The sequence below is a fragment of the Notolepis coatsorum genome, assembly GCF_963971535.1.
Source record: "Notolepis coatsorum genome assembly, chromosome: 19".
Taxonomy (NCBI): Eukaryota; Metazoa; Chordata; class Actinopteri; order Aulopiformes; family Paralepididae; genus Notolepis; species Notolepis coatsorum.
This window is the reverse complement of record NC_140183.1, coordinates 16,497,340-16,524,850: the sequence shown is the minus strand read 5'-3', so window position 1 is coordinate 16,524,850 and position 27,511 is coordinate 16,497,340. Positions and strand designations below refer to the sequence as shown.

Here is a 27,511-nt window from a genome sequence, read left to right as displayed (position 1 = left end):
TCATTGTGATAATAACTCCCACGGAGGAAAGAATGAGAGGCACTTACAGCTACTCCTTCCTCCCCAGGGAAGCCGGGGTGGCCCTTCGGTCCAGGCAGGCCCTGTAGGCAGAGCGGGATGAAGAGCAGGTTACAATGGTACAAGGCAGGCGAACACCCTATGCTACACACGCTTCAACAGTTGAGCTTAACATTTTTCTCAATAATGAATAGTAAAATGGTAAATGGTGCATTATGGTGATATATTTTTTTTGTTCCCCCCCCCCCCCCTTTTTACACAAACCACAAAAAGACAAAAATACATTGAAATTGAAAGACAGACACAGAAAAAAAATATAACAACAACAACAACAACAACAACAACAACAACAACAACAACAACAACAACAACAACAACAACAACAACAACAACAACTAAAATTAGGGCTGTCAAAGTTAATGCTTTAACTTACTTTGGAGATTAATTTCAATTATCCAAAGCATCAAAATACATTAATCTAGATTCATCTATCGAGTGAAAAATCTTCAACGCTCCGAACCCTTTGAAAATCATCTGACATGAAGATGGAACACATCCTTGTTGCCAATATGATCTACATTACTGGTAGTTCATACAAGACACCATCGTCCCCTAAGCCAATGTGCACTCCAACACAGGCCCGGGCCGTCTTTTATTTCTGTTAGCGCCACGGATACAAGAAAGAGGTCTAGCTGAGTCAATGTTCATGGTTTTGTTGAACACCTGTACTCCACAGGAGAGAAACTGCATTCAAAGAAAGCTACCAAAACAGTCCTTGAATCCAAATACACTTTCCTTGTGTTGATTCTAAATCAATTCCACGATTCCACTCAAGCAAACATCCGTTACAAGCCTTGGTTCCAAGTAGAACAATGCTATTTCCCATCCTCCCCTCCGGGATCCGCTCCAAGTCAAGCAGACTCAGGAACAGCTTCTTTCCCTCAGCTGTCATCTCTCTGAACTCTGTGCCACGTTGACCCCACCATATAAACCGTGAACTCTGACCCCATTGCCTACACCCTACACCCTAGGCCCTGTTACCCATGCTGTACGACTCTGAGCCTATACTCAATGTATACCTACCTACTGCTTTCACTGTCTAGTTGTATTATAGCGTGTACAACAGTGCTGTATATACTGCATATTTACATTTATATCTTAATATATACCCATATTTGTCTGAATATACCTGCATACAACCCCTCAATATACTTGCTTGTACACCTGCACATAACCCATAGCTCTGTACAATAGCATGTACAATAATGCTGTATATACCATATATTATACGTACGTATATATATGTATATATTCAAGATTCAAGATATTTATTCGTCACATACATACACGAGACATGTAGTGAAATGAAGGTGGCCATGCCCGCCTTGATTGTGCAAAAAAAATACAAATAATAATAGAATAAACAAGAATAGATCATAAAAATGGCATTATAAAAAGTACTAAGATAAAATACTATACAATGCTAAGCTTACGAATTAAAGGTAATGAGTCATATATACACTACTATACAATATACTATACAATATACAGTTATACTATATTATATACTGTAACTAATATACTATACTAGCTATACTAACTATACTATACAAAAACATACAGTTATGTTTTTTAAAGTGACCTTTTCTTGTGTTTAAAGTGACCTGTAGTGTGTTTGTGTGTGAGAGAGTGCAGGATGTGTGGCGTGTGTGTGTGTGTGTGTGTGTGTGTGTGTGTGTGTGTGTGTGTGTGTGTGTGTGTGTGTGTGTGTGTGTGTGTGTGTGTGTGTGTGTGTGTGTGTGTGTGTGTGTGTGTGTGTGTGTGTGTGTGTGTGTGTGTGTGTGTGTGTGTGTGTGTGTGTGTGTGTGTGTATTCATGTGTGCTTGTGTGTGGAGAAATCAGTGTTCAGTGTTCTGATGGCCTGGGGGAAGAAGCTGAGTCTGAGTCTCTCTGTTCTTGCTGCATGTATGCGGAGGCACTTGCCTGACCGCAGCAGCTTGAACAGGCTATTGTTGGGGTGGTGAGGGTCCTTCATTATTCTACAGGCTCTGGATTTGCACCTCCTGTTGTATAAGTCCTGCAGGGGTGGTAGTGCAATACCCATAGTACGCTCTGCTTTACACTCTCTCTACACTCTTAACAGTGTGTGTTGTCCATGTCAGGTCCTCTGTGATGTGGACTGCCAGGTACTTAAAACTGCTCACCCTGTCCACGATAACCCCATTCATCCACAGTGGCATCTGTGTCCACTGCTGTATTCTCCTAAAATCCACGATCAGCTCCTTGGTCTTACCAATGTTCAGGAGTAGGCTGTTATCCCGGCACCAGAGTGCCAGGACATCAACCTCCTCCCGGTAGGCCTTCTCGTCGTTGTTAGAGATCAGACCCACCACCACCGCGTCGTCCACAAACTTCACTATGGAGTTGGAGCTGAACCTGGCCACACAGTCATGTGTGTACAGCGAATACAGCAGGGGGCTGAGGACACAGCCCTGGGGGGACCCGATGCTCAGGGTGATTGAGTTGGAGGTGTGTCCACCCACCCTGACCGCCTGGGGCGTGTCGGTCAGAAAGTCCAGGATCCAGGCAGTCAGGGCGGCGTTCAGACCCAGCTCAATCAACTTGTCAACCAGTCTGGTGGGGACTATGGTGTTGAAAGCTGAACTATAGTCAATGAACAGCAATCTCACATATATATATATATATATTTATTCTCACCGTATATATACCTATCCTCACCTGCCTGTACTTACTGTACCTGCACATAGTCCTTTACTATATCTATATCTGTACATATCTTACTCTTACTCGTTAAGCTACTGGCCAGTAGTAGTCATACCGTCTTTATTTATTATACTACAACCCTGTTCATACATCTGATTAGCACTACACTCAGTAGTACTAATTTGTATATTTTGTACCCAGTTTAATTACTGTACTTGTGCTGCCTGATGACAATACATTTGAATGTAATGTAATGTGATGTGATGTGATGTAATGTGATGTAATGTAATGTAATGTAATGTCACCTTTGTCCCCGGGGGGCCCCGGCCGCCACGGACCCCTTCGTGTCCAGAGCACTTACACGTCACATTACAGCACTCACTGTCCACCACGGCGTCCTGCAGGAAGCAGAGGAGCACGATGGGGGAGGGAGGGGGGTAGAGGGAGGGAGGGGGGAGGGAGGGAGGGGGGTAGAGGGAGGGAGGGGGGAGGGAGTGATAATGATGACAGCAATAAACACTTTTCACAATAGAAGAAGAAGAAAAACAAGACGGATCAAGAAGAAGACAAAGACAAAGAAGATGAAGAAGAAGATGAAGGGGGCGGCCGGGTAGCACAGCGGACTAAGCGTCTGTCTACCACCGCAGAGACACTGGTATCGAATCCGGCTGTCAGCGGTGCCTCCGGCTTGGCCGGTCGTCATACTGACACAATTGGCGGTGTCAGCGGGAGGGAAGCCGGTGGGTGGTATTCTGGTCGTTGTAAACAGCGACTCCTACAGGTCGGTCAGGGCGCCTGCACAGCGAGGGAGGGAAATGGTGAAGGTAGTGTGACCTCCCACGCGTTACACTTCCCCAATGAGAGTCCTCGCTGCCAGGTGAAAAGAGGCTGCTGGCTGTCTCCTATGTATCGGAGGAAGCATGTGATAGACTTCAGGGCTCCCTAGACCGACCAGTGGGGGGCACATGCGCCCAACGACCAGGAAGGGGAGGGGGGAATTGTCATAACGACTAAATTGGGATGGGAGGAAAATACAGAAAAATAGGAGGAAAAAGTGGATTAAAAAAAAGAAGAAGATGATGAAGAAGAAGAAAAACAAGACAGATAATAATAATAATAATAATATAATAATAATAATAATAATAATAATAATAATAATAATAATAATAATAATAATAATAATAATAATAATAATAATAATAATAATAATAATAATAAGAGGAAGACAAAGAAGAACAAGATGAAGAAGAACAAGATGAAGAAGAAGAAAAACAAGACAGATAATAATAATAATAATAATAATATAATAATAATAATAATAATAATAATAATAATAATAATAATAATAATAATAATAATAATAATAATAAGAGGAAGACAAAGAAGAACAAGATGAAGAAGAACAAGATGAAGAAGAAGAAAAACAAGACAGATAATAATAAGAAGAAGAAGACAAAGAAGAAGAAGACAAAGAAGAAGATGAAGAGGAAGACAAAGAAGGAGAAGAAGACAAAGAAGAAGATGAAGAAGACAAAGAAGGAGAATAAGACAAAGAAGAATAAAAAGAAGGAGAAGACAAAGAAGAAGAAGGAGAAGACAAAGAAGAAGAAGGAGAAGACGGAGAAGAGGAAGAAGAAGAAGAAGGGGAAGACGTAAAAAGTAATAACTAATAAAATACATATACAAATACAATTACAAAGAGAAACCAAGAAGAGATAGACGTGTTGACGTGAGAAAGAAGAACAAACCAACAAACTATATCATCAACTTCACTTCACTGCTAACATCACTGTAGTACGTCACTGATTATAGAGATGTGTCATCATGACTGATTGCAAAATGTTCCATTCAATATGTTCCATTCAATACACACAATATACAGTGCTATTGTTCCCCCTTATTACGGTATGTCATCTGTGTTTAAGTAACGTGTTTCCTCTTTTGCGATGAGAGACGAGGCTCATTATTCTACCCTGTCATCCCTCGTTCACCCTGAGGGTCTGCCTGACACGCCAGGACAAGAAGACGGGTCTGCCTGACGACAGGACAAGAGGACGGGTCAGAGGAGACAATCAGGTCTGGTATTCTTGACGTGCTGACATTTCTGAACAACTTCCCTCACTGAAGGGGCACAAAACACCCAAAACACAAAGCTGTTTCCACATTAAACTAAATCTACAATGTGTAAGATTTGTCAATACTTTAACCCTAAAAGGGAAATCCCTTCGATAGCTGTTTCCACAGCTACAATAAAGCTACAATGTGTAAAAAAAGATATAGTTTTGCAATCTCACACACATCCAAAATCTCTAAACAGTTATACACACATTAATTTAGTTTGACAGTTATTGAGAGTAAATGAGCTTGAACGCGGCCACCGGTGATGTCATCAGGGACAGTGGATCCTTGCATACTTCGAAGCTTCGAAGCTTCGTTCGATGCTGCACGGGATTCGAACGGGAAAATAAAATTCTAATATAAAAAGAAATATATCGATATTAAAATCGAATCCCGGCCCCGAAGCTTCAAAGGTCAGCCCTAGGGGTGACAGACCGTCGTGATACTGAACCACTTACGACTTCCTTCAGCATGGCGCTGCCCACGCTGTGCATGGCGATGCTGAGAGGGAGGTCGTAGCCGAAGCCCCGGCCAAACTCCACCGCCTGCAGCTGTTCAGGACGCTGCACTCCATCCAGAGCCACGATGAGCAGCGCGTTGATACCTATTCAAGAGCAGAAGGAGAAGTAGACAAAGAAGAAGAAGAAGAAGAAGAAGAAGAAGAAGAAGAAGAAGAAGAAGAAGAAGAAGAAGAAGAAGAAGAAGAAGAAGAAGAAGAAGAAGAAGAAGAAGAAGAAGAAGAGAAAGAAAGAAAGAAGAAGAAGAAGAAGAAGAAGAAGAGAAGAAGAAGAAGAAGAAGAAGAAAAGAAGAAGAAAGAAGAAAAGAAGAAGAAGAAGAAAGAAGAAGAAGAAGAAGAAGAAGAAGAAGAGAAGAAGAAGAAGAAGAAGAAGAAGAAGAAAAGAAGAAGAGAGAAGAAGGAAGAAGAAGAAGAAGAAGAAGGAGAAGGAGAGGAGAAAAGACAAAGAAGAAGAAGAAGAAGAAGAAGAAGAAGAAGAAAGAAGAAGAAGAAGAAGAAGAAGAAGAAGAAGAAGAGAAGAAGAAAGAAGAAGAAGAAGAAAAAGGAAAAGACAAGAAGGAGATGACAAAGAGGAAGAAGAAGGAAAAGACAAAGAAGAAGAAGACAAATACGAAGGAGAAGACAAAGAAGAAGAAGGAGAAGAATACAAAGAAGAAAATGAAGAATAAGACAAATAAGAAGGAAATGAAGAATAAGACAAGAAGAAGAAGGAGAGAAGAAGACAAAGAAGAAGGAGAAGACAAAGAAGAAGAATGAGAAGGAGAAGACCAAGAAGAAGAAGGAGAATGAGGAGAAGACAAAGAAGAAGGAGAAGGAGGAGAAGACAAAGAAGAAGGAGAATACAAAGAAGGAGAAGACAAAGAAGAAGGAGAAGACAAAGAAGAAGAATGAGAAGGAGAAGACAAAGAAGAAGAAGGAGAAGAAGGAGAATGAGGAGAAGACAAAGAAGAAGGAGAAGGAGGAGAAGACAAAGAAGAAGGAGAAGACAAAGAAGGAGAAGACAAATAAGGGAAGGAGAAGGAGGAGAATACAAAGAAGGAGAAGGAGGAGAAGACAAAGAAGGAGAAGGAGGACACCACACAGAGCCACAGTCAGCAGTGCACTGATACCTATTCAAAAGCAGGAAGGCTGTGTGTTTACTTGGGTGATAAACATTTAGCTTAAGCAACTGAATGATCAGGCACTTTAGCACGTAAGCACTCTGGTAGTGGACAGGACTGCTGTGGTGGAAGGACAGGGAACGGGGTGGAAGGACTGGGAACGGGGTGGAAGGACAGGGAACGGGGTGGAAGGACAGGGAACGGGGTGGAAGGACTGGGAACGGGGTGGAAGGACTGGGAACGGGGTGGAAGGACAGGGAACGGGTTGGAAGGACAGGGAACGGGGTGGAAGGACAGGGAACGGGGTGGAAGGACAGGGAACGGGGTGGAAGGACAGGGAACGGGGTGGAAGGACAGGGAACGGGGTGGAAGGACTGGGAACGGGGTGGAAGGACAGGGAACGGGGTGGAAGGACAGGGAACGGGGTGGAAGGACAGGGAACGGGGTGGAAGGACAGGGAACGGGGTGGAAGGACAGGGAACGGGGTGGAAGGACAGGGAACGGGGTGGAAGGACTGGGAACGGGGTGGAAGGACAGGGAACGGGGTGGAAGGACAGGGAACGGGTTGGAAGGATCGATTTTTTTTGCGTTTTCCACATTATGTATGATTTGTCAATACTTTAGCCCTAAAAGGGAAGTCTCTTCGATAGCTGTTTCCACATTAAAGCTACAATGTGTAAGATTCTTTTATCAAATATTTTTTTTTTTTTTTTTTTTTTTTTGCTCCAAAACATCTTAACATGGACATGTTGACTCACAGTCTATGAGATGAGCGAGTTCCATTGACATTGTAGCAGATAATATTCCATTCTAAACAGAGCACCCTTCTAACCAATCAGAGAATCTCAACAGGAGTTTTGTTGGAATAAGCATGAGCCTCTCTGATTGGTTGGACGACCACAGCATTTTAGAATGGAATATCTCTGCACTGCTGCTGCATTGGTCAATGAAACTCACTTGTCTCATATCAGACTGCAAGTCAGTGTGTCCATGATGAGTAAAATTCAAACAACAAAAGAAATCGGTAAACTGCTATCAAAGGGGTTTCCCTCTTACGGCTAAGTATTGACCTGACCCTATCCGTATTTAGCCAACAAAGAGGCACTATTGGCTCCCAGCTGCCTGGAAGGAACGGCATGTTGACCCAGTGAATCCTGAAATCTAGAATCTGGAAACCAGAGATATCGGTGCAGCGTTGCTATGGTGTCTTGCGTTGCTATGGTGTCTTGCGTTGCTATGGTGTCTTGCGTGGCTATGGTGTCTTGCGTTGCTATGGTGTCTTGCGTTGCTATGGTGTCTTGCTTACCAGATTCACGCAGACGCTCTGACGTTTGCTGCAATCGAACCACGTCATCGTCAAGTCCGTCTGAAAAGATCACCAGCACCTGACGGACATATGATTGACATGTTAAATGTTAAGCAGTTAAACTTACATCCTTTGGAAATTACACACCATGACTTTGAATGAAATTTTGGCATTATATCATTTCCCCAAGACTATACGTGTATCACTGTATCACGTGACCACAAGACTACGTGTATCATCTAACCACAAGACTACGTGTATCATGTGACCACAAGACTACATGTATCATCTAACCACAAGACTACATGTATCATCTAACCACAAGACTACATGTATCATCTAACCACAAGACTACATGTATCATCTAACCACAAGACTACGTGTATCATGTGACCACAAGACTACATGTATCATCTAACCACAAGACTACATGTATCATCTAACCACAAGACTACATGTATCATCTAACCACAAGACTACATGTATCATCTAACCACAACATGTATCATCTAACCACAAGACTACATGTATTATCTAACCACAACATGTATCGTCTAACCACAAGACTACATGTATTATCTAACCACAACATGTATCGTCTAACCACAAGACTACATGTATTATCTAACCACAACATGTATCATCTAACCACAAGACTACATGTATCATCTAACCACAAGACTACATGTATCACGTGACCACAGAAATTATGGAAAATACAAAACTACAATAGCCCTGGTGCAGACCTACCTTCGCACCGGATGTGAACTGTCGTGTACTGAACTTCTCCCCGAAGGACTCCAGCAGAGCCGCGTTGAAGTGTGTGGGCTCGGACATCTTCAGGTCCAGCACCTTCCTCACCACCGCGTCGCTGTAGGGCTCGAAGGTCATGTCGTCCCGGACCTTTCCGCTGCTCTCCACCACGCGGAAGCCGATCTTGGACGTGACTGTCTTGCCCTCGAGGCAGCACAGGCCCTGCAGGGTGGACACGTAGTGGATGATCTCCGGGAGGAAGCTCTGGAGCTTGGGATGACCGCCGAGCAGCAGCGGCGATCCGGTCCTGCGAGTAATATCGAATCCCATGGCGATGTTGACGAGGCAGCCTCCTAGGGGGAGGGAGAGAGAAGAGAGACATTTATTTATTTTTACGAAAAGAGACATTGCGGTTTTACCCTCATTTGCAATGCCGTCGAGATTACAAATAGAAACAGTTCAGAATACATATAACAGGGATAAAAATACATTTTGTACAAATAATAATAATAATAACTTTATTTGTATAGCACTTTTCATACAGAAGTTGCAGTTCAAAGTGCTTAAAATAGGACAACACAGGTGAAAAGATAAAATAAACTAAAAAGAGAGATCATATTAAAGTTACACACTGAGGTAGGGAGGTTAGTGATCATGTTTTAAATTATAAACAGTTACATACTGAGGTAGGGAGGTTTGTGATCATGTTTAAAATGAAAAACAGTTGCACACTGAGGTAGGGAGGCTTGTGATCATGTTTTAAATTATAAACAGTTACACACTGAGGTAGGGAGGTTTGTGATCATGTTTGAAATGAGAAACAGTTACACACTGAGGTTGGGAGGTTTGTGATCATGTTTAAAATGGTCCATAGGATAGTGGGGTATTGATTATGGTATATCCTGAAGATCATTTCAGGAAGCTGGTGCATCAAAACAAATTCACCAAGTTCAGATTGAATTTGTGGGACCTTAACTGTAAACCGATTTCAGTGGGTCAGATACGGTAATATAGATGCATTGTGATTATATGGTGGCAATTGTCCATCAATGGCCTTAAAGATAAACAGATACCAATGCCTATCTGGTGGAGGCCGGACTGCCCCCCCCCCCCCCCCCCCCCCCCCCCCTCCATCCCCAAGGACTTTGGACTACTTAAAAAATAGACTCCCCTTCCACCTGATGGACACATATCACCTGTATTATTATAATCTATTACTTATATCATATGGATTTTTAATATATCATGCTTTAAGTACTGTAGTTTTAACGAAGCTGGTGTTCTTTCTAGTGGTGAGTGTCTATGTATTGTGACTGTATGTTTGTCTTTTAACCACTGCACAGATGAAGTTCCGGAAGGAAAATAAAGTAATTTGGAGTTGAAGTATTTCGCCTCTCTGATAGAGATCAACCCACCTTACCATACAATGATGCAATGATGAGTGCCCTAACTATCAGCAGTAATGAATCTTAGTAGCAGAATGATAGGGGTGTCTAGGGGTAAAAGATGGGATTGGATCTTCTCTCACTGCTAAATACAACCTTCTTAGCTTTGATGATGTTGTTAAAGGAACACCATCTTCCCCAAAGCCAGGAAAGAAGCTTGATACCAGTCTAATCTCTGTGTGCAGGGGCCCCAGAGGTCCAGGTGCATGCTAACCTATCTTAGCACAAGGAGCGAAAGCAGTAGGGAGAGAGGTCCAGGTGCATGCTAACCTATCTTAGTACAAGGAGCGAAAGCAGTAGGGAGTAGGTATACAGACTCATTCTGAACTCATTCTGTATAAAAACAGAGTACTTTTAGAGAACTCCTTCTGTATAAAAACAGAGTACTTTTATAGAACTTCTGTATAAAAACAGACTACTTTTATAGAACTCCTTCTTTATAAAAACAGAGTACTTTTATATAACTCCTTCTGTATAAAAACAGAGTACTTTTAGAGAACTCCTTCTGTATGAAACAGAGTACTTTTAGAGAACTCTTGTAAAAAAAAAAAAAAAAGAAAAAAAAAATTACTTTTAGAGAACTCCTTCTGTATAAAAACAGACTACTTAATTCTCATTCTGTATCAAATGAGTTTTAGTTAGATTTTCCACTGGAGAGATTTTGACCAGGACCAAGCTGCAGGGGGCCAGGGGCAAGCTAGGACATACAGGTGTCACTAACCTCTAACTCACTAACTTACTTGTTATGTGTTGGTCAGCTGATGAGAGTAGATTAGGTCGTTTAAGTGTATTTGTCAATTGATTCAGTCTCTCAGATACAATAATTTCCCTGTCATCATATGTACCACTACCCTGTTAATAATCAGTGATGTGTTATGGCATATTATTGTAAAATTGTCATATAATATGAAGTGATTAAAAGTATTCATGATCATTGAGAGAAGTAGTTTGTGCAATCTATTTTACATGCATGACAAATATAAACCATATAAGACAATATAATATAAGAGAGAGAGAGAGAGGGAGGAGGGTGTCATTGAGTTATGGTGTACAGAATACGGTGTTGCTTGGAGTTCAATCATTCACATGCACATGCTCATTGCTCACACATTGGTTGAGCACCGGTGAGTCATGCAAATTCACAGGTCAAAGTTGAACACATTTGAACTTTGACCTGGCAAGCAAACCAAAATACATTCACAACCGGATGCTAACTTGGTTTGCATGCTTTTCCACTGCCTTTGCGCTTGTGTGAACTTTAATGTGGAACTTTAATCTGGAACTTTAAAGACAGAGATAGAGAGGGTTAGGGGAGAGAGAGAGAGAGAGAGAGAGAGAGAGAGAGAGAGAGAGAGAGAGAGAGAGAGAGAGAGAGAGAGAGAGAGAGAGAGAGAAAAAGATAGTAAGATTTCTTAACTCACCCTCCTGTATGTGTGGGTCTATTGTAGATTCGCAGATAGTATCCACCACCTTCTGCTTGATATTCTCCAAGGAACCAAAGTTCTGCACGGTGAAGAGTCTCTTTGGGGTACCAGTGATTTGCAGAAGTTCCAGGTCATGGACGTTCCCAATGCCAATGGCAAACACTTCAACCCCAAGAAACCTTAGATTGGCGGCAGCTGCCTCCACTTCATCCTCGGACTCACCGTCCGTGATCAAGACCAGGTTCTGGGAAATCTTCTGGGAGATGCGGCTGCCTGTGGACGCCTGGAAGTAGTCCTGAATGAACTCCAGGGCCTTTCCAATCTTGGTGCCTCCGCCGCGCTGCACAAAGGAGTCGATGTGCTTGTTTATCTCGGTCTCGGTTTGGAACTCGTTGAGGTAAAACTCCTTTTGAGGATCGGTGCTGAACTGGGCCACTCCGACCCTCACAAGATCTGGGCTGATTTTGAAGCTGGAGACCAACTTTTTCATGAACTCCTTCATCGCGGAGTAATCGCCCTGATCAATGCTGCCCGACTGGTCGACCAACAGGACCAGGTCGGCTTGCTGTTTCTCGCAGGCTGCCAAAAAAAGAGAGGGGAGCTTATTTCTGTGCTTTGAGTTAAGGAGAGACGACACTGATACATGTAATTGTCACTATTCATGAATTTACAGAGAGCCATTGTGTAATGAAGACAATCTATTTTAGAATAAATTGTGAATTTGAGAAATATTCTTAATTCAGTCCATTCAAAATCAATCTCAAACGTTAAGAATTGCCATTAACTGCAGCTGGTAAAGTGCTGTTCCATGATGACATGCTCCATTTAGTGATCCCTCTAGATTCATGATAACATGTTGACATTAGAAGGGAGGTCAAATGGTCAAACCGAAAATGTATTCTTTTAAACCTGTGGTAGAGCCAATATTTCTTTAAATAGCATAGTCCACCTATGTTAGATGGTCTCTACAACATACAATACATCTAAAAGTAACTTTGTAGTGGCAAAATAAAAAGGATTGCAAAATTGTAACTTCCTGTAATCAGGAAGGAATTATTGAATTTTTTTTATTATTGACCCGGCAGCAAACTCGGCAGTTATATGTTACCTTTTTAGTCAACCGGTGCACGTATATTAGATTATAAAGATAATCAGGTTACTATTTGTGTAAACGGTTTTACCTTTTGTATACACTAAAACCATCTTTGAAAACAACTTATTTGAAAAACATCCAAACATTATTTCTAGTGATCATGGAGGTGGCAAATAGCAGCGTGAGAATGCTCAGCCCTCGACACGCTTTCACTGCACTGGATTCCAAATACTTGATGGTGCACCCATCGCCTTTTGGTGAAAAACTCAAAAGTCCTAAACGGAAAGAATAGCGGTTGTAGTCGAGACTTTGGGAAACATCTGGATGCAAAAACCTTGTTGGCTTCTATTTAAGGGGAGTAGTAATTTGGACAGGCATTTCTCCAACCAATCATCAACTGGGAGCCGATATGGTGTGTGCACAGGGATTGGCTACAATTTGAGTGGTTGTTTGATCTACAGAATGAAAGTGTGGTTTTGGACTTTGGCTTTTTGTGAGGGGAGTGGCTGAAATTCTTGGCCGAAACTGCGTTCAGAATAGCAGCGGGCGAAGCTCCCCTTGTGACGACATTATGGCAGAACATTTGACCTCCCTAACCTTAGTCGCTTATTATTCTTACAAAATACAAATGAACAGATAAATTAGTTGTGTTTGCAGCGTATTGACCAGTCACAAATTATTTAGATTATCTCTCTCTCACCTGGTTTGGTGGAATTGCAGAGAACGTGCTGAATATCCTTGTATAGAGTTTCCAGGGCGTCGAAATTGTCTACGTAGAAAACCTTTGACTTGTCATGACCAGCCATGACCTCAAGTTGGGCCTTGTCGGCACCTTCCACTCCGATACTGATGACTTGGATGCCGTGATCCCGGAGAGCTTCGGACGGCTTGGCCAAGTTGTGCCGGTCCGTGGCGTCGCCGTCCGTGATCACCATCAGGATCTTGGGCACCGTGGGCCGACCGCTAACATTAAAGTACTGCAGGGAGAAGTCCAGAGCCTTGCCCGTGTAGGTGTCCCCGTACGGCGACTTCAGCGCGGCGATGGCATTGCGAACTTCCTTCCTGGTGTAATACTGGTTCAGGGTGAACATGGACTTGGGATCGTTGGAGTACAGGATGACGCCGAAGCGCGTCAGCCGCTCCCCGACGGTGGTGCCGTTCACCACCGACTGCATGAACTTGAGCATGCTCCGGAACTTAGGCAGCGTGATGCTGGTGGAGCCGTCCACCAGGAACACGATATCGGCCACTTCTATCTTCTTGCAGTCTGGTTGGAGGAAAAGGAGAAGGTGGAGAAAGGGGGGGGGGGTTAAAGGAAGGTCAAGTATTGACCCTATCATGTAGCAAGCATTCCAATGTGCATGGGTGATGGCCTACAAATCCTCGCTCTGAAAACATGAAACAAAGAACTTGAAAATATATATATATATATTCTAATCTTTTTGGATGCTGAAATGCTCTCACCTGCTTCGGATTCGCACAGTTGCAAAGCCAGTGGGCTCACGAAGTCTCTGAGGCCATCGAAGTCCCTCGCGTTGTAGACATTGTCTTGCGTGCCACTGATCTGCAGCAGTTGGGTGGTGTCTGCGTTGACCAGCCCGATGGTGTGAACATGCACCCCCTTGGCCCTCAGAGCGTCAGCAGGGCCCTTCACCTCATCCCGGGCCTCGTCGTCCGTTATAAGTACCAGACTCTGCTTCAAGTTAGGACGACCCCCCCTGGACGGGTCAAAGTACTGCATGATTTCCCCAATCGCCCTGCCCGTGTAAGTTAGTCCGCTCAGCTGCTGCATGTCCTCTATGGCTCTGTGCATCTCAGCCTTGCCGTAGAAGCGGTTGAGAGGGAATTCCATGTTCTGGGTGGTGCCGAACTGCATGAGGCCGACGCGCACGCCGCTCTCAGAGATTTCAAACCTGTCGATGACCGACTTCGTGAAGACCTTCATCTTCTGGTAATCGCTCGGGTCGATGATACCCGAGCTGTCAATCAGGAAGAGGAGGTCCCCTGGCACTTCGTTGCAAACTGCGGAGGAAGCAAGTTTCAAGTTTCAAGTTTTGTTTTATTAGTCACATATAAGGTACATGTACATTAGAGTGAAATGCTTGGTTCTGTATGACCCCCCCTAAGATTGTGCTTCATACAGTAAAATTAAAAGTTAAAAGAATATATATACAATATATATACAATATACAAAACTAAAGTACAAAATGCAACAAATGCAAACATGAATTTTTTTTTATGTGTATGCGTCATCCACCTGTTGTGGGTGTACTTGCATGCATATATGCATACATACCAATTATTTGCTTGTTCTATTATCCATCCACACTGTTACCTTAAACTAACCATAACCCTAACCATAACCTTAACCTTAACCTAACTTTAACCCTAACTCCTAACTCTAACTTTTTAACCATAACCGTTAAACGTTCAAACAAATCATCATCATATTATTGCTGTGTTTGTATCCAATACTCCATTTCACTAGTATTGATACCTTTAGAACAATAGCATGATGCAGTGTGTTCTATGAGTTAACCATTTCACTACCACACTACAAAAGGTTAACCTTTCACTACCATAACCGTCTGTAGTGTGGTAGTGAAAGGGTTAACCTTCTGTAGTCGAAGGGTTGGTGGTTCGAATCCCGCTCAAGCCCATGTCCATCCCACTGCCATTGTGTCCTTGGGCAAGACACTTAACCTACTTGCCTCGTATGAATGTGTATGCATGTGAATGAATGTTGGTGGTGGTCGGAGGGGCCGTAGGCGATGATTATTCGCCACGCTTCCGTGAGTCTGCCTCAGGGCAGCTCTGGCTGCAATTGCAGCTTACCACCACCGGTATGACTGTGTATGAACGAATAATGGACTCTGTAAGCGCTCTGGGGTCACTGGGGTGTCACAAAGAGCACTATATAAATCCAATCCATTATTATTATTATGTCGTGTGGCAGTGAAAGGGTTAACCTTCTGTATTGTCGCAGTGAAAGGGTTAACTCTTTGGTGATGTGGTAGTGAAAGGGTTAAGTGACTGGAGCAGTGTGTGTGTGTGTGTGTGTGAGAGAGAGAGAGAGAGAGAGAGAGAGAGAGAGAGAGAGAGAGAGAGAGAGAGAGAGAGAGAGAGAGAGAGCGCAAGCCATGTGTAGTGGGCGTGTCAACAGTGTCAGCTGATTTTAAGTAGCCAAACAGAGATTAGCTATATAGCTCAGCAGCTCAGAATTTATATCTTTTATTGAAACCGTTTAAAAGTTTCAACAGCATCAAATATTTCCTGTTATCCTATTAATGAGAATAATTTTATAAAGAATTTTCCATGTTCTGTCATCTAATATTATATTCCATTACGTCCTGGTGTTTTCTGTTTTTGCTGCGGTATGGTTTTAGAACCGGTATCGTGATACTTAGGCTGGTATCGGTATCGAAGTCAAAATGTTGGTATCGTGACAACACTAGTCTGTTCCAAGACACTGCTTCCAATGGTGAGTATAGAACATGCAAGAACCAATCACAGGGCTTCTCTTACCATCGGGGGCACAGATCTCCGTGGCGATCTTATTCTTGATCAGTGTCAGGGCGTCAAAATCATTCACAAAGAACGTCTTATCGGGACTGCCGCCGATCTCGAGGAGCTGCGCCTCCGACGCACTTTTCACCCCGATGGCGTAGACGATGACGCCCTGGTCCCTGAGCTTCTCCGCCGGCTCCTTGACACTGTCGGCGGACACCCCGTCCGTGATGATGATGAGGTACTCCGGTACTTTGTCGTCGCGTGTGGTCTTCGCTCTTTCAAAGTAGGGGCCCATGAACGTCAGCGCGGCTCCGGTGTTCGTGCCTCCTCCTATCTGCCTGATGTTCAGCACCGCCTCCTCTGTCGAATTGGCGTCCGAGTACCTAGTCAGGTCAAATTCCAATTGGGGCGAATCGGCATACTTTACGACCCCCATCCGAACGTTTTTTGGCCCGATGCGGAATGTTTGGAGAAACTCTGCGATGAACTTCTTCATGTCTGTGAAGTCTTTCGGGTAAATGCTTCCTGAATGGTCAATCAAGAAGAAGATGTCTGCTTCGTCCTTTTCCACGCAGCCTAAAAGGAGAGCAAAAGCAAGAATGCCTTTATTAGAATTGAATTCCCCCCATTCTGGTATCTGTCTGCGCAACAATTTGCACCATAAACCGTGCATCTTAAACCATCTAAACATGTCAGTTAGGGAGATTATGAAATTCAAAAGACCAAAAATTAACACTCAGTGGTCAACCAATATGGGTTTTTCCACGGCCAATGCCAACACTGATATTTATGAGATATAATGATTAATGAATGTTTCTATTTGCATCTGATAAAATACAACAATCTAATAATTACAAATGAGACACAACATTGCTTTTCTTTTTAGTAATGTTAGCTATTAGCTAGCTATCTTAGCCGGTCGATGACAGATAGTTTTACACTAATGTTAGCTATATTAGCTAGCTATCTTAGCTGGTTGATGACAGATAGTTTTACACTAATGTTAGCTATATTAGCTAGCTATCTTAGCTGGTCGATGGCAGCTAGTTTTGCTCTTGCTAACCTTAGCCCATGGAGTTAACTTAAATTGTGCCTGACAAAATATTGGACATTTGAATATGCAGTATTTCTTCCCTGATATTGAAATTCTCAATATTCACAATATATCAGTTACATATCATATATATCGGTTCGATCACTAAAACAAAGTGTGGCTCAAACCTTCTTTGACTTTGTCTGTCCGTTTGTCTTCTGTGACGGCTTTGTCAATGATGTTAGTGCAAACCATCTTCTGTAGACTCTGCTCCAGGGTCTTTAGCTTAGCGAAACTGTCCACGTTGAACACGTACTTATTGGGTGGATAAGTGGCTATCTGCACCAGTTCATTTATATCAGCATTTTGGACCCCTATGGCATACACGGTGACACCGGACCGGCGAAGGTCCGCCGCATGACTGGCCACAGTGTCCTGAGATTCTCCGTCGGTGATGACCACAGCCACCTGCTGAACACCCTGGTTCCTCCTGCTGCCTTTCTCCATGGTGAAGACCTGCTCATTGGCAAACTTTAAGGCGGCGCCGGTGCTCGTGCCGCCTCCGCGGTAGGGCAGGATCTTGATGAACTGGAGGATCTCGCTCTTGTCGTTGAAGGAGTTGAGGTAGACCTGTGCCGTGGCCGTGTCACTGTACAAGACGATGCCCACTCTGACCCTCTTGGGACTGACGTCCATACCTTCCACCATCTTGTGCAGGAAGCCGCGCACCAGCTGGAAGTTACGGTTCCCGATGCTGCCCGACTCGTCCACGATGAACACGATGTCCGCCACTTTTGCCGTTCTGCAATCTGTGAAGGAACACATCATCTTGTTGTTAGGGGTCTTTATTATGATGTGCTCATGAGGCAAAGGTGCCTATAGAAGAGCCATGTTCCATATGTGTGTGTTGTGGATGTTAGTTACATTCTTTGTTTGTTAGTTAACAGGTCTCAGGTAGATGGTCAGAGCTCGGGTAGTCAGAGCTCAGGTAGTCAGAGCTCGGGTAGTCAGAGCTCAGGTAGTCAGAGCTCAGGTAGTCAGATATCAGGTAGTCAGAGCTCAGGTAGTCAGAGCTCAGGTAGTCAGAGCTCAGGTAGTCAGAGATCAGGTAGTCAGATATCAGGTAGTCAGAGCTCAGGTAGTCAGAGATCAGGTAGTCAGAGATCAGGTAGTCAGAGCTCAGGTAGTCAGAGATCAGGTAGTCAGAGATCAGGTAGTCAGAGCTCAGGTAGTCAGAGATCAGGTAGTCAGAGATCAGGTAGTCAGATATCAGGTAGTCAGAGCTCAGGTAGTCAGAGATCAGGTAGTTAGAGATCAGGTAGTCAGTCAGAGATCAGGTAGTCAGAGATCAGGTAGTCAGAGATCAGGTAGTCAGTCAGAGATCAGGTAGTCAGAGATCAGGTAGTCAGTCAGAGATCGGGTAGTCAGAGCTCGGGTAGTCAGAGATCAGGTGGTCAGATATCAGGTAGTCAGAGATCAGGTAGTCAGAGATCAGGTAGTCAGAGATCAGGTAGTCAGATATCAGGTAGTCAGAGCTCAGGTAGTCAGAGATCAGGTGGTCAGATATCAGGTAGTCAGAGATCAGGTAGTCAGAGATCAGGTAGTCAGAGATCAGGTAGTCAGAGCTCAGGTAGTCAGAGATCAGGTAGTCAGAGCTCAGGTAGTTAGAGATCAGGTAGGCCTCAGGTAGTCAGAGCTCAGGTAGTCAAGAGACCAGGCAGTCAGAGCTCAGGTAGTCAGAGATCAGGTAGTCAGAGATCAGGTAGTCAGATATCAGGTAGTCAGAGCTCAGGTAGTCAGAGATCAGGTGGTCAGAGATCAGGTAGTCAGATATCAGGTAGTCAGAGATCAGGTAGTCAGAGCTCAGGTAGTCAGAGATCAGGTAGTCAGAGATCAGGTAGTCAGAGCTCAGGTAGTCAGAGATCAGGTAGTCAGAGATCAGGTAGTCAGAGATCAGGTAGTCAGAGCTCAGGTAGTCAGAGATCAGGTAGTCAGAGCTCAGGTAGGTCTCAGAATAGTCCTACTCTTTGCTGCCACCCTTGAATTAGTCTTAAAGACGCAACGAGCAGATGGTGTTGGAGTAAATGGTGTTAGTAGGGCCGACAGATGGTGTTGCAGTTGGGCTATGTGAGTACAGAGCACTTTTGGGGAGTGTGTTTGAGTCTCAACTTGATTTGCATACATTTCTTCAAAAATAAGGTGTGAACTATGCACCATTCGATCATCGCACAACTTGAATATAAAAGATAATTTGCCAGGGTTTAGACAGCTTATTTAAAACCCCTTCTATCACACGTGTAGGCTATTGGATGGTAAATGTGACCCAGTGTGCTAACACACATCACTTACCGTTAGTATAGATTAATACTGAAAGTCACCAATGTGGATCCTTTAGAATGTGGGAGAACCTGCCTCTAGTAGGCAACTTTTAAACTCGTTGACACATTTTTGTGGAGCAAACAATAAATGGACAATACATAAAAGAAACTCACCTGCGCCCACAGCCGTAACTTCTTGTTCCCTTTCAAAGATGGCCTTCAATGATGGCGCAATGCTGGCAGATTGGTATATGTGCTGTGAAGTGGCTAGTATGTTCATCTGTTCTGTATATCTGTCTTCCTCTCCTCTTGCTCCTCGCGGTGTTAGAGGGGCCAGATCAATCCCCAACACAGTCACCCCTGCAGTCTTCAGCAAGCGGGAGGCCCTGTACACGTCGTCCTTCGACTCTCCTCCCGTCGCGACGACCAGAAACTGCTGGTAGCCTTGGTCTTCGCGGCTGCCCGCCTTAGCGGTGAAAAAGGAGCTGGCCTGTGCCAATGCGGCTCCCAGATTCCGTGGCTCGTTGGGCTGCACACGCCGCTGTCGTAGGCGTCGGACGCCGGCCAGGGTCTCCTCTTTGGTTTTGAAAGCATTGAGAAGAAATTCAACCCTGACGTCTTGGCCAAACTGGGCCAGACCGAGGCGGTGGGTCGAGCTGCTGAAGTTGAGTTGATTCGTTAGTCGAACGAGGAGATTTCTGACCTGCCCAAAGTCTGCTGTAGCCATGGTGCTGTCCACGAGGAAGAAGATATCTGCAAACCTTTGGACCAAGGCTAAAAAAAAAAGTTTGGGGAAAGAAAGTTACTATTACATTGCAAATAATCCCCATCTCTAATTAACTAAACGTGAAACAAGTGGCAATATCTTGATATTAGGCAGGTCGCTCCTTCTGTTTCAAGATAATTTGTTTGTTTTGAGAAAATCCTTGAAATGTTTCCCCTTGTCATTGGTAAGATGGGAGATTTCTTGCAGTGTAACACTACATTCCCAGAAAAAACGTGCATGACTGCAATTTCAGCTTTTTCAGTTCAACATGTTGTGTTATTTCTTCTCTGTCTGACTATTCTCCTCTCCAAACAAAGTCTGTCTCCTAATGTTGCATATTTTGGCTTTTAGTGGGTCCATGACTATTTGACTTCAAAAGTCAAATGATTGAAGAATAATTGAATAGAAGAAAGTCCTAGCCAACTATCCAAGAAAAAGAAGTGTCTGATGCCTGTTGCAAAGAAACACACCAACGTGTTGCTGCAACATGCGTTAACCCCTTGTTCCACCATCTTGGATTATCCGCCATCTTGGATTTTATGTAAAACACATCTTTGACATCTCCGACCTAAACCATAAACCCAATTAAGCCCAAATTTGCTGTGGATCATTACTGGATTACGCTTATCAAAAGTTGCATAAGGCTTGTTTATATATTTTTTTGTTTTGAAGATATTAACCAATTAACTTAAACAATTCTGATGACAAACAGCAGAGAGGGTAGGATCATTTAACTGAATAATACTTGTGTACATCATTTTGAAGTGTGTGACTAAGAATTGTGTTGTGCAAATTGTTAATCGTAAAGTAGTTTCACCCAGCTGATAGAAACTGGAGGCGTGGCCATTGTGCATGTGGCTTTTGTGTAGTTGAGTGGGCACTTGAGACAGGTTTTTCTGTTAAATACTAGCTTTTTCTCGGGGTGGAGGCACTGGCCTCATGACATCTCCTTCATGGGCTACAAACTTAACACCACTCCCAGAACTGTCACTCTCCTCTCTCGAATATCATGCAGTATCTGTCTCTAATCCTTTCAATCTCACCATTGTTACACTCTATCGCCCTCCAGGTCCGCTCGATCACTTCACAGATGAGCTGGACATGCTTCTAAGCTCCTTACCGGAAGATGGTACCCCTCTCCTTCTATTGGGCGACTTCAACCTGCCTGACTCATCTCAGTCGGTCCCAGTGGTCTCCCTCCTACAATCGTTTGACCTGACTCCCACTGCCATGCCTCCCACCCACAAAGCAGGCAACTCCTTGGATCTCATATTTTCCCGTAACTCCAGCATCATTAACACCACGGTAACTCCCCTACATGTATCTGACCATTCCTTCATATCCTTCTCACTAACTCTCATGCTTAACCGAAAGGTCTTCACCCCAACTCAAGCCGTCTCACTCAGACGCAACCTGCCCTCCCTATCCCCCTCCACCCTCTCCTCTGACATACTATCCGCTCTACCTTTGAGTGACACCTTCTCTGCTCTCCCCACAGAGATGGCAACCTCCACCCTCCTCTCAGCCCTTGCAACCTCCTTCGACAAGCTCTGTCCCCTTGTTGAGAAACCTGCCCACCGTTCCCCACCCAGTCCATGGCTGACAGATGCAGTGAGAGAACAAAGACAGGTCCTGAGAGGAAGTATAGAAAGTCACGCCTCACTGCTGACATCGACACATATCACAACCTCTTGTTAACATTCTCCATAACCATTACTAATGCCAAAGCTTCTTTCTTCCAGAGACACCATGAGATGCCAACCAGCAAACTTGTACTGTGGGAACCAACACACGGGCATCGATCACGAGGACGTCCCACGTTAACCTATGTGGACATACTCAGGAGAGATGTGGGAACAGAAAGCACCGGCGAGCTAGCCAGATGCATGGAGGATCGGGATGACTGGAAGCACCGATGGAGGGCCCGTCCGAGGACGACCTAGATAGATTCACCATAGGATCAAGGCCTCTGCCAAGAATCTTCACAAACTGCAAGCTACCATGTCCTCCCTCCTCACTCCCCCCCCCACCCCCTCCTCCCTCATCTTTCTCTGCCGAAGACTTTGCGATCTTCTTTGAGGAAAAAGTGGAGAACATCCGCAGCTCCTTCTCCCAACCCCCACCCATTCCAAACACTGAATCGAGAACCTCATCCTCCACTCTGTCATCTTTCTCTTCCATTACAGAAGCCGAGACCCTGACACTGGTAACGTTGAACCGTCCGACTACATACCAGCTGGACCAGCTACCCTCCCCACTCCTCCAGACCATAGCACCGGACATCCTCCCATTCCTAACTGCAACCATCAACTCCTCACTCAACTCGGGGGTGGTCCCCACCTCCCTAAAACAAGCCAGAGTCACGCCCCTCATAAAAAAACCAACCCTGAACCCCACCGTCATAGGCAACCGTCTTCTCTCCTTCCTTTCTAAAACACTTGAACGTGCTGTATCCAACCAACTTACTGCTTATCTCTTACAGAATGACCTCCTAGACCCTAATCAGTCTGGCTTCCGGACTGGCCACTCCACAGAAACGGCCCTTATTGCGGTCACAGAGGCACTTCACTTAGCTCTGCGCTGACATGGCTGACATCATACCTCAATTACCGCTCCTACCAAGTGTCATAGAGAGGGACCCTGTCGGCCATCCGCCCCCTGCGGACGGGTGTCCCCCAGGGCTCGGTCCTAGGACCCCATCTCTTCTCCCTCTACACTAAATCACTGGGTAACATTATCACGTCTCATGGCTTCTCGTATCATTGTTATGCCGATGATACTAAACTCTTCCTCTCCTTCCCTCCCTCAGATATCCACGTCTCTGAGCGGATCTCGGCCTGTCTGTCCGACATCTCTGCCTGGATGACGACCAACCACCTCAAACTGAACCTAAGCAAAACAGAATTGCTCCACCTGCCGGCCAAATCCTCCCCCCTGACCGACCTTTCCATCACAGTCGAGAATGCAGCTGTGACCGCGTCCCCGACCGCCAAGAACCTTGGTGTTGTCCTCGACGACCAGTTGAACTTCTCTGCTCACATCGCAGCGACAGCCAGAACCTGCAGATTCCTCCTGAGCAACCTCAGAAGGATCCGCCCATTCCTGACAAAAGAAGCCACCCAACTCCTCATCCAATCAACAGTCATCTCCTGCCTCGACTACTGCAACACACTGCTCGCTGGCCTCCCGGCCACTGCCACCAAGCCTCTTCAACTAATTCATAACGCAGCGGCCCGCCTGATCTCAAACCTACCGAAGTCGGCCCATATCACCCCACTTCTTAGGGACCTGCACTGGCTCTCTATTGCTGCACGTATCCGCTTCAAGGCCCTCGACCTAGCATACCGTGCGGCAAAAGGAACCGCTCCCGCCTACCTCCGGTCAATGGTCTCTAACTACACACCCTCAAGACCCCTACGCTCTGCATCTTCTGGCCGCCTCAGACCTACTCCTATCCAAGCTCCGGGAGGGTCATCAAAGAGAAGTCGCCTATTCTCAGTCCTTGCCCCACAATGGTGGAATGAACTACCCACCCCAGTTAGGACAGCCGAAACCCGTCCAACTTTCGCCGTCGACTAAAGACGCACTTCTTCAACCATTATCTGAAATAATGAAAAAAAATTAAATCTAACTCTAACTAACCTTACTGTCATGCACTTGTCCTAATAAACTAACCTACACTGTAACACGCAACACTTTGATGAACATTGTTACTCAGCTGATAGAGTTGTACCCTTCCTGATGACTTGTCGTACAGAACTTGTAAGTCGCTTTGGATAAAAGTGTCAGCTAAATGACTAAATGTAAATGTAAAAAGGCATGGCTCAGCACATAAACAGATGTAAGTCAACAACCATTAGGCCAATCATAATTTGAATTGAAATTTGCAACCTGAAATAGTCCCTAGAAATCTCATTCAAATTGACCACTAGGGGGCGCTAAATGTACAAAATGTACGTGACATAACTCAAATTGGACTATAAATAATATATATATATTTTTTTAAACATTACAAAACTCGCAGGACATGTTTCATAACACTGCTGAACCGTGTGTGTGAACTTATTTTGCAATCCTGATGATCAATATTGGCTTGAAACCCAGTGATCGGCGCTCGCAGCTACATTTTGACATCGTCGTCTTACCCTGCCTCTGATCCTCCATGGAGACACACACCGTCTTCAGCATGCCGTGACTCAGCCTCTGGAGAGCCTGGTAGCTGTCGATCAGGACCAGGAAGCGCTCGTGGGGGCGGTTCGCGATGGCCTGGAGCTCCACCCGGTTGGCCGCGCCCACCCCGATGGCGAACACGATGACGCCCTGCCTCCGCAGCTGCATGGCGGGCCCCGTGACATTATCCGCCGAGTCCCCGTCCGTGAGGACCACGGCGATCTGCGGCACCCTCTGGTCGGCGCGGCTCCCCGCTTCCCTGGTGAAGTAGTTGGCCTGGAGGAAGGCGATGCCTTTGCCCGTCTCGGTGCCACCCGTGCGGTAGGGGAGGTTGTCCACCTGCTCCAGCAGGGATCTCTTGTCCATGTGGTCCTTGAGCAGGAACTCCTGGTGAGCGTTGTTGCTGTACTGGGCCAGCCCCACACGCACCTTGTCCGGCCCCACGTCCAGGCTCTCGATGAAGCTGCGGAGGAAGCTACGCACCTCCTGGAAGTTCTCCACGCCGATGCTCGATGAGCCGTCCACGAGGAAGACTATGTCAGCCACCGTGGCTTCCACACACTCTGGAGAGGATGGAAGAAAGACACGTTATTTGGAGGAACAGATGTGTGTGTGTGTGTGTGTGTGTGTGATGTAACACAGCTGTAAGGATTGTGTGAACAGTAGGAAACACAGTTTAAAGGAACACGCCAACATTATGAAAAATGCACTTACTGTCTTGCCAGAGTCAGACAAGGAGATAGATACCAATTTCCTCTCTGTGCGTTCAGTAGAAAGCGATCTGGTTGCAAGCTAGCCTACTGTAGCTTAGCATAAATTAATTGAAGCGGATACAGACCAGCTAGCCTAGCTGTTGGCCAGAAACTCCTCTCTAGCTGTATCCACTTCCATTAATTTGTGCTAAGCTAGGCTAGCTTGCAGCTGGACAGCTTTCTACTGAACGCACAGAGAGGAAATTGGTATCTATCTTCTTGTCTGACTCTGGAAAAGATCCATTCTCATGTGTCACCCCCCATTCATCTGAGAAGACAATCAGTTCCCTTCACATTATCCAACTAAATACCGGTATGTAAGCCACACATCTCTTGTCCAGTCCAGTGATACTACCGGCTTTCCTCTACTTACCTACTTACACTACTACTGTAACTACTTATCTCCTACACAACACGCACCATATGCAGAGCTACATTGGGGCCTGAGAATTTGAGCCAAGCCTGAACTGGGCTTGAACCGAAGATCAGCTCCAAATTAAATTCTAAAATTGTATTTCCTAATAATAAATAGCTAATAACAGTACTTACAGTACAACATTGCTATGTCTATGCAAGGCCGACCCTAATCGGAGCAATCGAGCATAACATTTAGCCCGACCCGACCCAAGCCCACCAGGTCCTGTCTGGTCCTGTCGGATTCTGTCGGGTTCTGACGGAAACGTCAAACTCAATGAAGAAGGAGCTCCCACATAGTGAACGACACGTTTACCTTTCACTACGAGCGAGAGTTGGCGCTTGGCCTCCTCCACGGTGGTGCACAGTGTCTGGACGATGCTCTGGGAAATCTCCTGCAGCGCGGCAAAGTCGGACACGCTGTAGACGTGCTGGTCCTTTGGGTCACTGGCGATCTCCCGCAGCTCGTCTTCGTCCGCCTCCTTGATGCCGATGGCGTACACGATGATGCCTCTGCTCCTCAGATCCTGGGCGTGTTGCCCCACGTTGTCCTGTGACTGGCCGTCGGTGATCACCACGGCGATCTGGGGCACGTTCTCGTCGGCCCTGCTCCCGGACGATTTCACAAAGTGTTGGGTCAGCATGAAGTCCAAGCCCAGGCCCGTCTTGGTTCCCCCGCCCTTGTACGGCAGCGTGCTGATGGTCCGCAGGATGTCCTCTTTGTTCTGGTACGTGTTGAGCAGGAACTCAGTGCGCGGCGTCGTGCTGAACTGGACCAGGCCGATGCGGACCTGGTCGGGCCCCACGTCGAAGCTGTTGACCAAGGTGAACAGGAACTGGCGGACCTGCTCGAAGTTGGGCGAGCCGATGCTCCACGAGCCGTCCACCAGGAAGACGATGTCGGCCACGGCCTCCTGTGTGCAGACTGGGAGGAGAACGGGAGAGTGTTCCAGGGTGCTGTCAGGTTCACGTTTTGTGGAGAGGGAGCACTTTACTGCCAGCTGTCGTCCTCTGGGAAGCGTGTCACAGTTGTAATGGTGCAAGCGTGATTTTCTTGAGGAAGCGTGTCACCGTTGAAAAAGTGCAAGCGTGATTTTCTTGAGGAAGCGTGTCACAGTTGTAAAAGTGCGAGCGTGATTTTCTTGAGGAAGCGTGTCACCGTTGTAAAAGTGCAAGCGTGATTTTCTTGAGGAAGCGTGTCACAGTTGTAAAAGTGCAAGCGTGATTTTCTTGAGGAAGCGTGTCACAGTTGTAAAAGTGCAAGCGTGATTTTCTTGAGGAAGCGTGTCACAGTTGAAAAGGTGCAAGCGTGATTTTCCCACAGGTGTCCCACTAAAATACCGAAGGGGTATATAGTGAAGGGGTGATGATAGTGAACAGTAGTGAAGAAGAGGTGATGATAGTGTAGTAATGAAGAGGTGATGATAGTGAAGAGGTGATGATAGTGTAGTAATGAAGAGGTGATGATAGTGAAGAGGTGATGATAGTGTAGTAATGAAGAGGTGATGATAGTGAAGAGGTGATGATAGTGTAGTAATGAAGCGGTGATGATAGTGTAGTAATGAAGAGGTGGTGATAGTGTAGTAATGAAGAGGTGGTGATAGTGTAGTAATGAAGGGGTGATGATAGTGAACAGTAGTAATGAAGAGGTGATGATAGTGAAGAGGTGATGATAGTGTAGTAATGAAGAGGTGATGATAGTGTAGTAATGAAGCGGTGATGATAGTGTAGTAATGAAGAGGTGATGATAGTGTAGTAATGAAGCGGTGATGATAGTGTAGTAATGAAGAGGTGATGATAGTGTAGGCCCTAAACTCCTAACATTCACAGTAGTCAAATTTAAAATGATACTCTGCCCATTGTGAGAAGCCTGTCTGATTTGTTTATTCTCTAAAATAATTTGTGAAAAAACCCACCCCCCCCCCCCACATTAACATTAACATATTTGTGTTAAATTAAACTGCTCCCAGTAGGTGACAAATCAGAATACACATCTCAGAAGGAGCAGAGTGTCCCTTTACAAGTCCAGCAGTACCGTCTCACGATGCT

The 27,511-nt window shown here is 45.2% G+C and overlaps 1 protein-coding gene across 3 annotated transcripts in view; it reads right to left on the bottom strand.

Annotated features, from left to right (window-relative positions):
• col6a4a (collagen, type VI, alpha 4a) overlaps positions 1 to 27,511 on the bottom strand; it is a 142,628-nt gene that overhangs the window by 65,319 nt on the left and 49,798 nt on the right. For 2 of the 3 annotated variants that reach the window (XM_084336025.1, XM_084336026.1), the window contains exons 4-16: positions 25,779 to 26,387; positions 24,272 to 24,859; positions 19,535 to 20,134; positions 17,231 to 17,851; positions 16,025 to 16,585; positions 13,964 to 14,521; positions 13,200 to 13,766; positions 11,404 to 11,985; positions 8,535 to 8,890; positions 7,785 to 7,863; positions 5,319 to 5,464; positions 3,048 to 3,140; positions 48 to 101 (exon numbers count right to left, since the gene is read on the bottom strand). In XM_084336025.1, coding sequence (XP_084192151.1) covers positions 48 to 101; positions 3,048 to 3,140; positions 5,319 to 5,464; positions 7,785 to 7,863; positions 8,535 to 8,890; positions 11,404 to 11,985; positions 13,200 to 13,766; positions 13,964 to 14,521; positions 16,025 to 16,585; positions 17,231 to 17,851; positions 19,535 to 20,134; positions 24,272 to 24,859; positions 25,779 to 26,387 — 5,414 coding nt within the window. The remainder of the gene's footprint in view (positions 1 to 47; positions 102 to 3,047; positions 3,141 to 5,318; positions 5,465 to 7,784; positions 7,864 to 8,534; positions 8,891 to 11,403; positions 11,986 to 13,199; positions 13,767 to 13,963; positions 14,522 to 16,024; positions 16,586 to 17,230; positions 17,852 to 19,534; positions 20,135 to 24,271; positions 24,860 to 25,778; positions 26,388 to 27,511) is intronic. The other variant, XM_084336027.1, reaches the window with a different exon arrangement.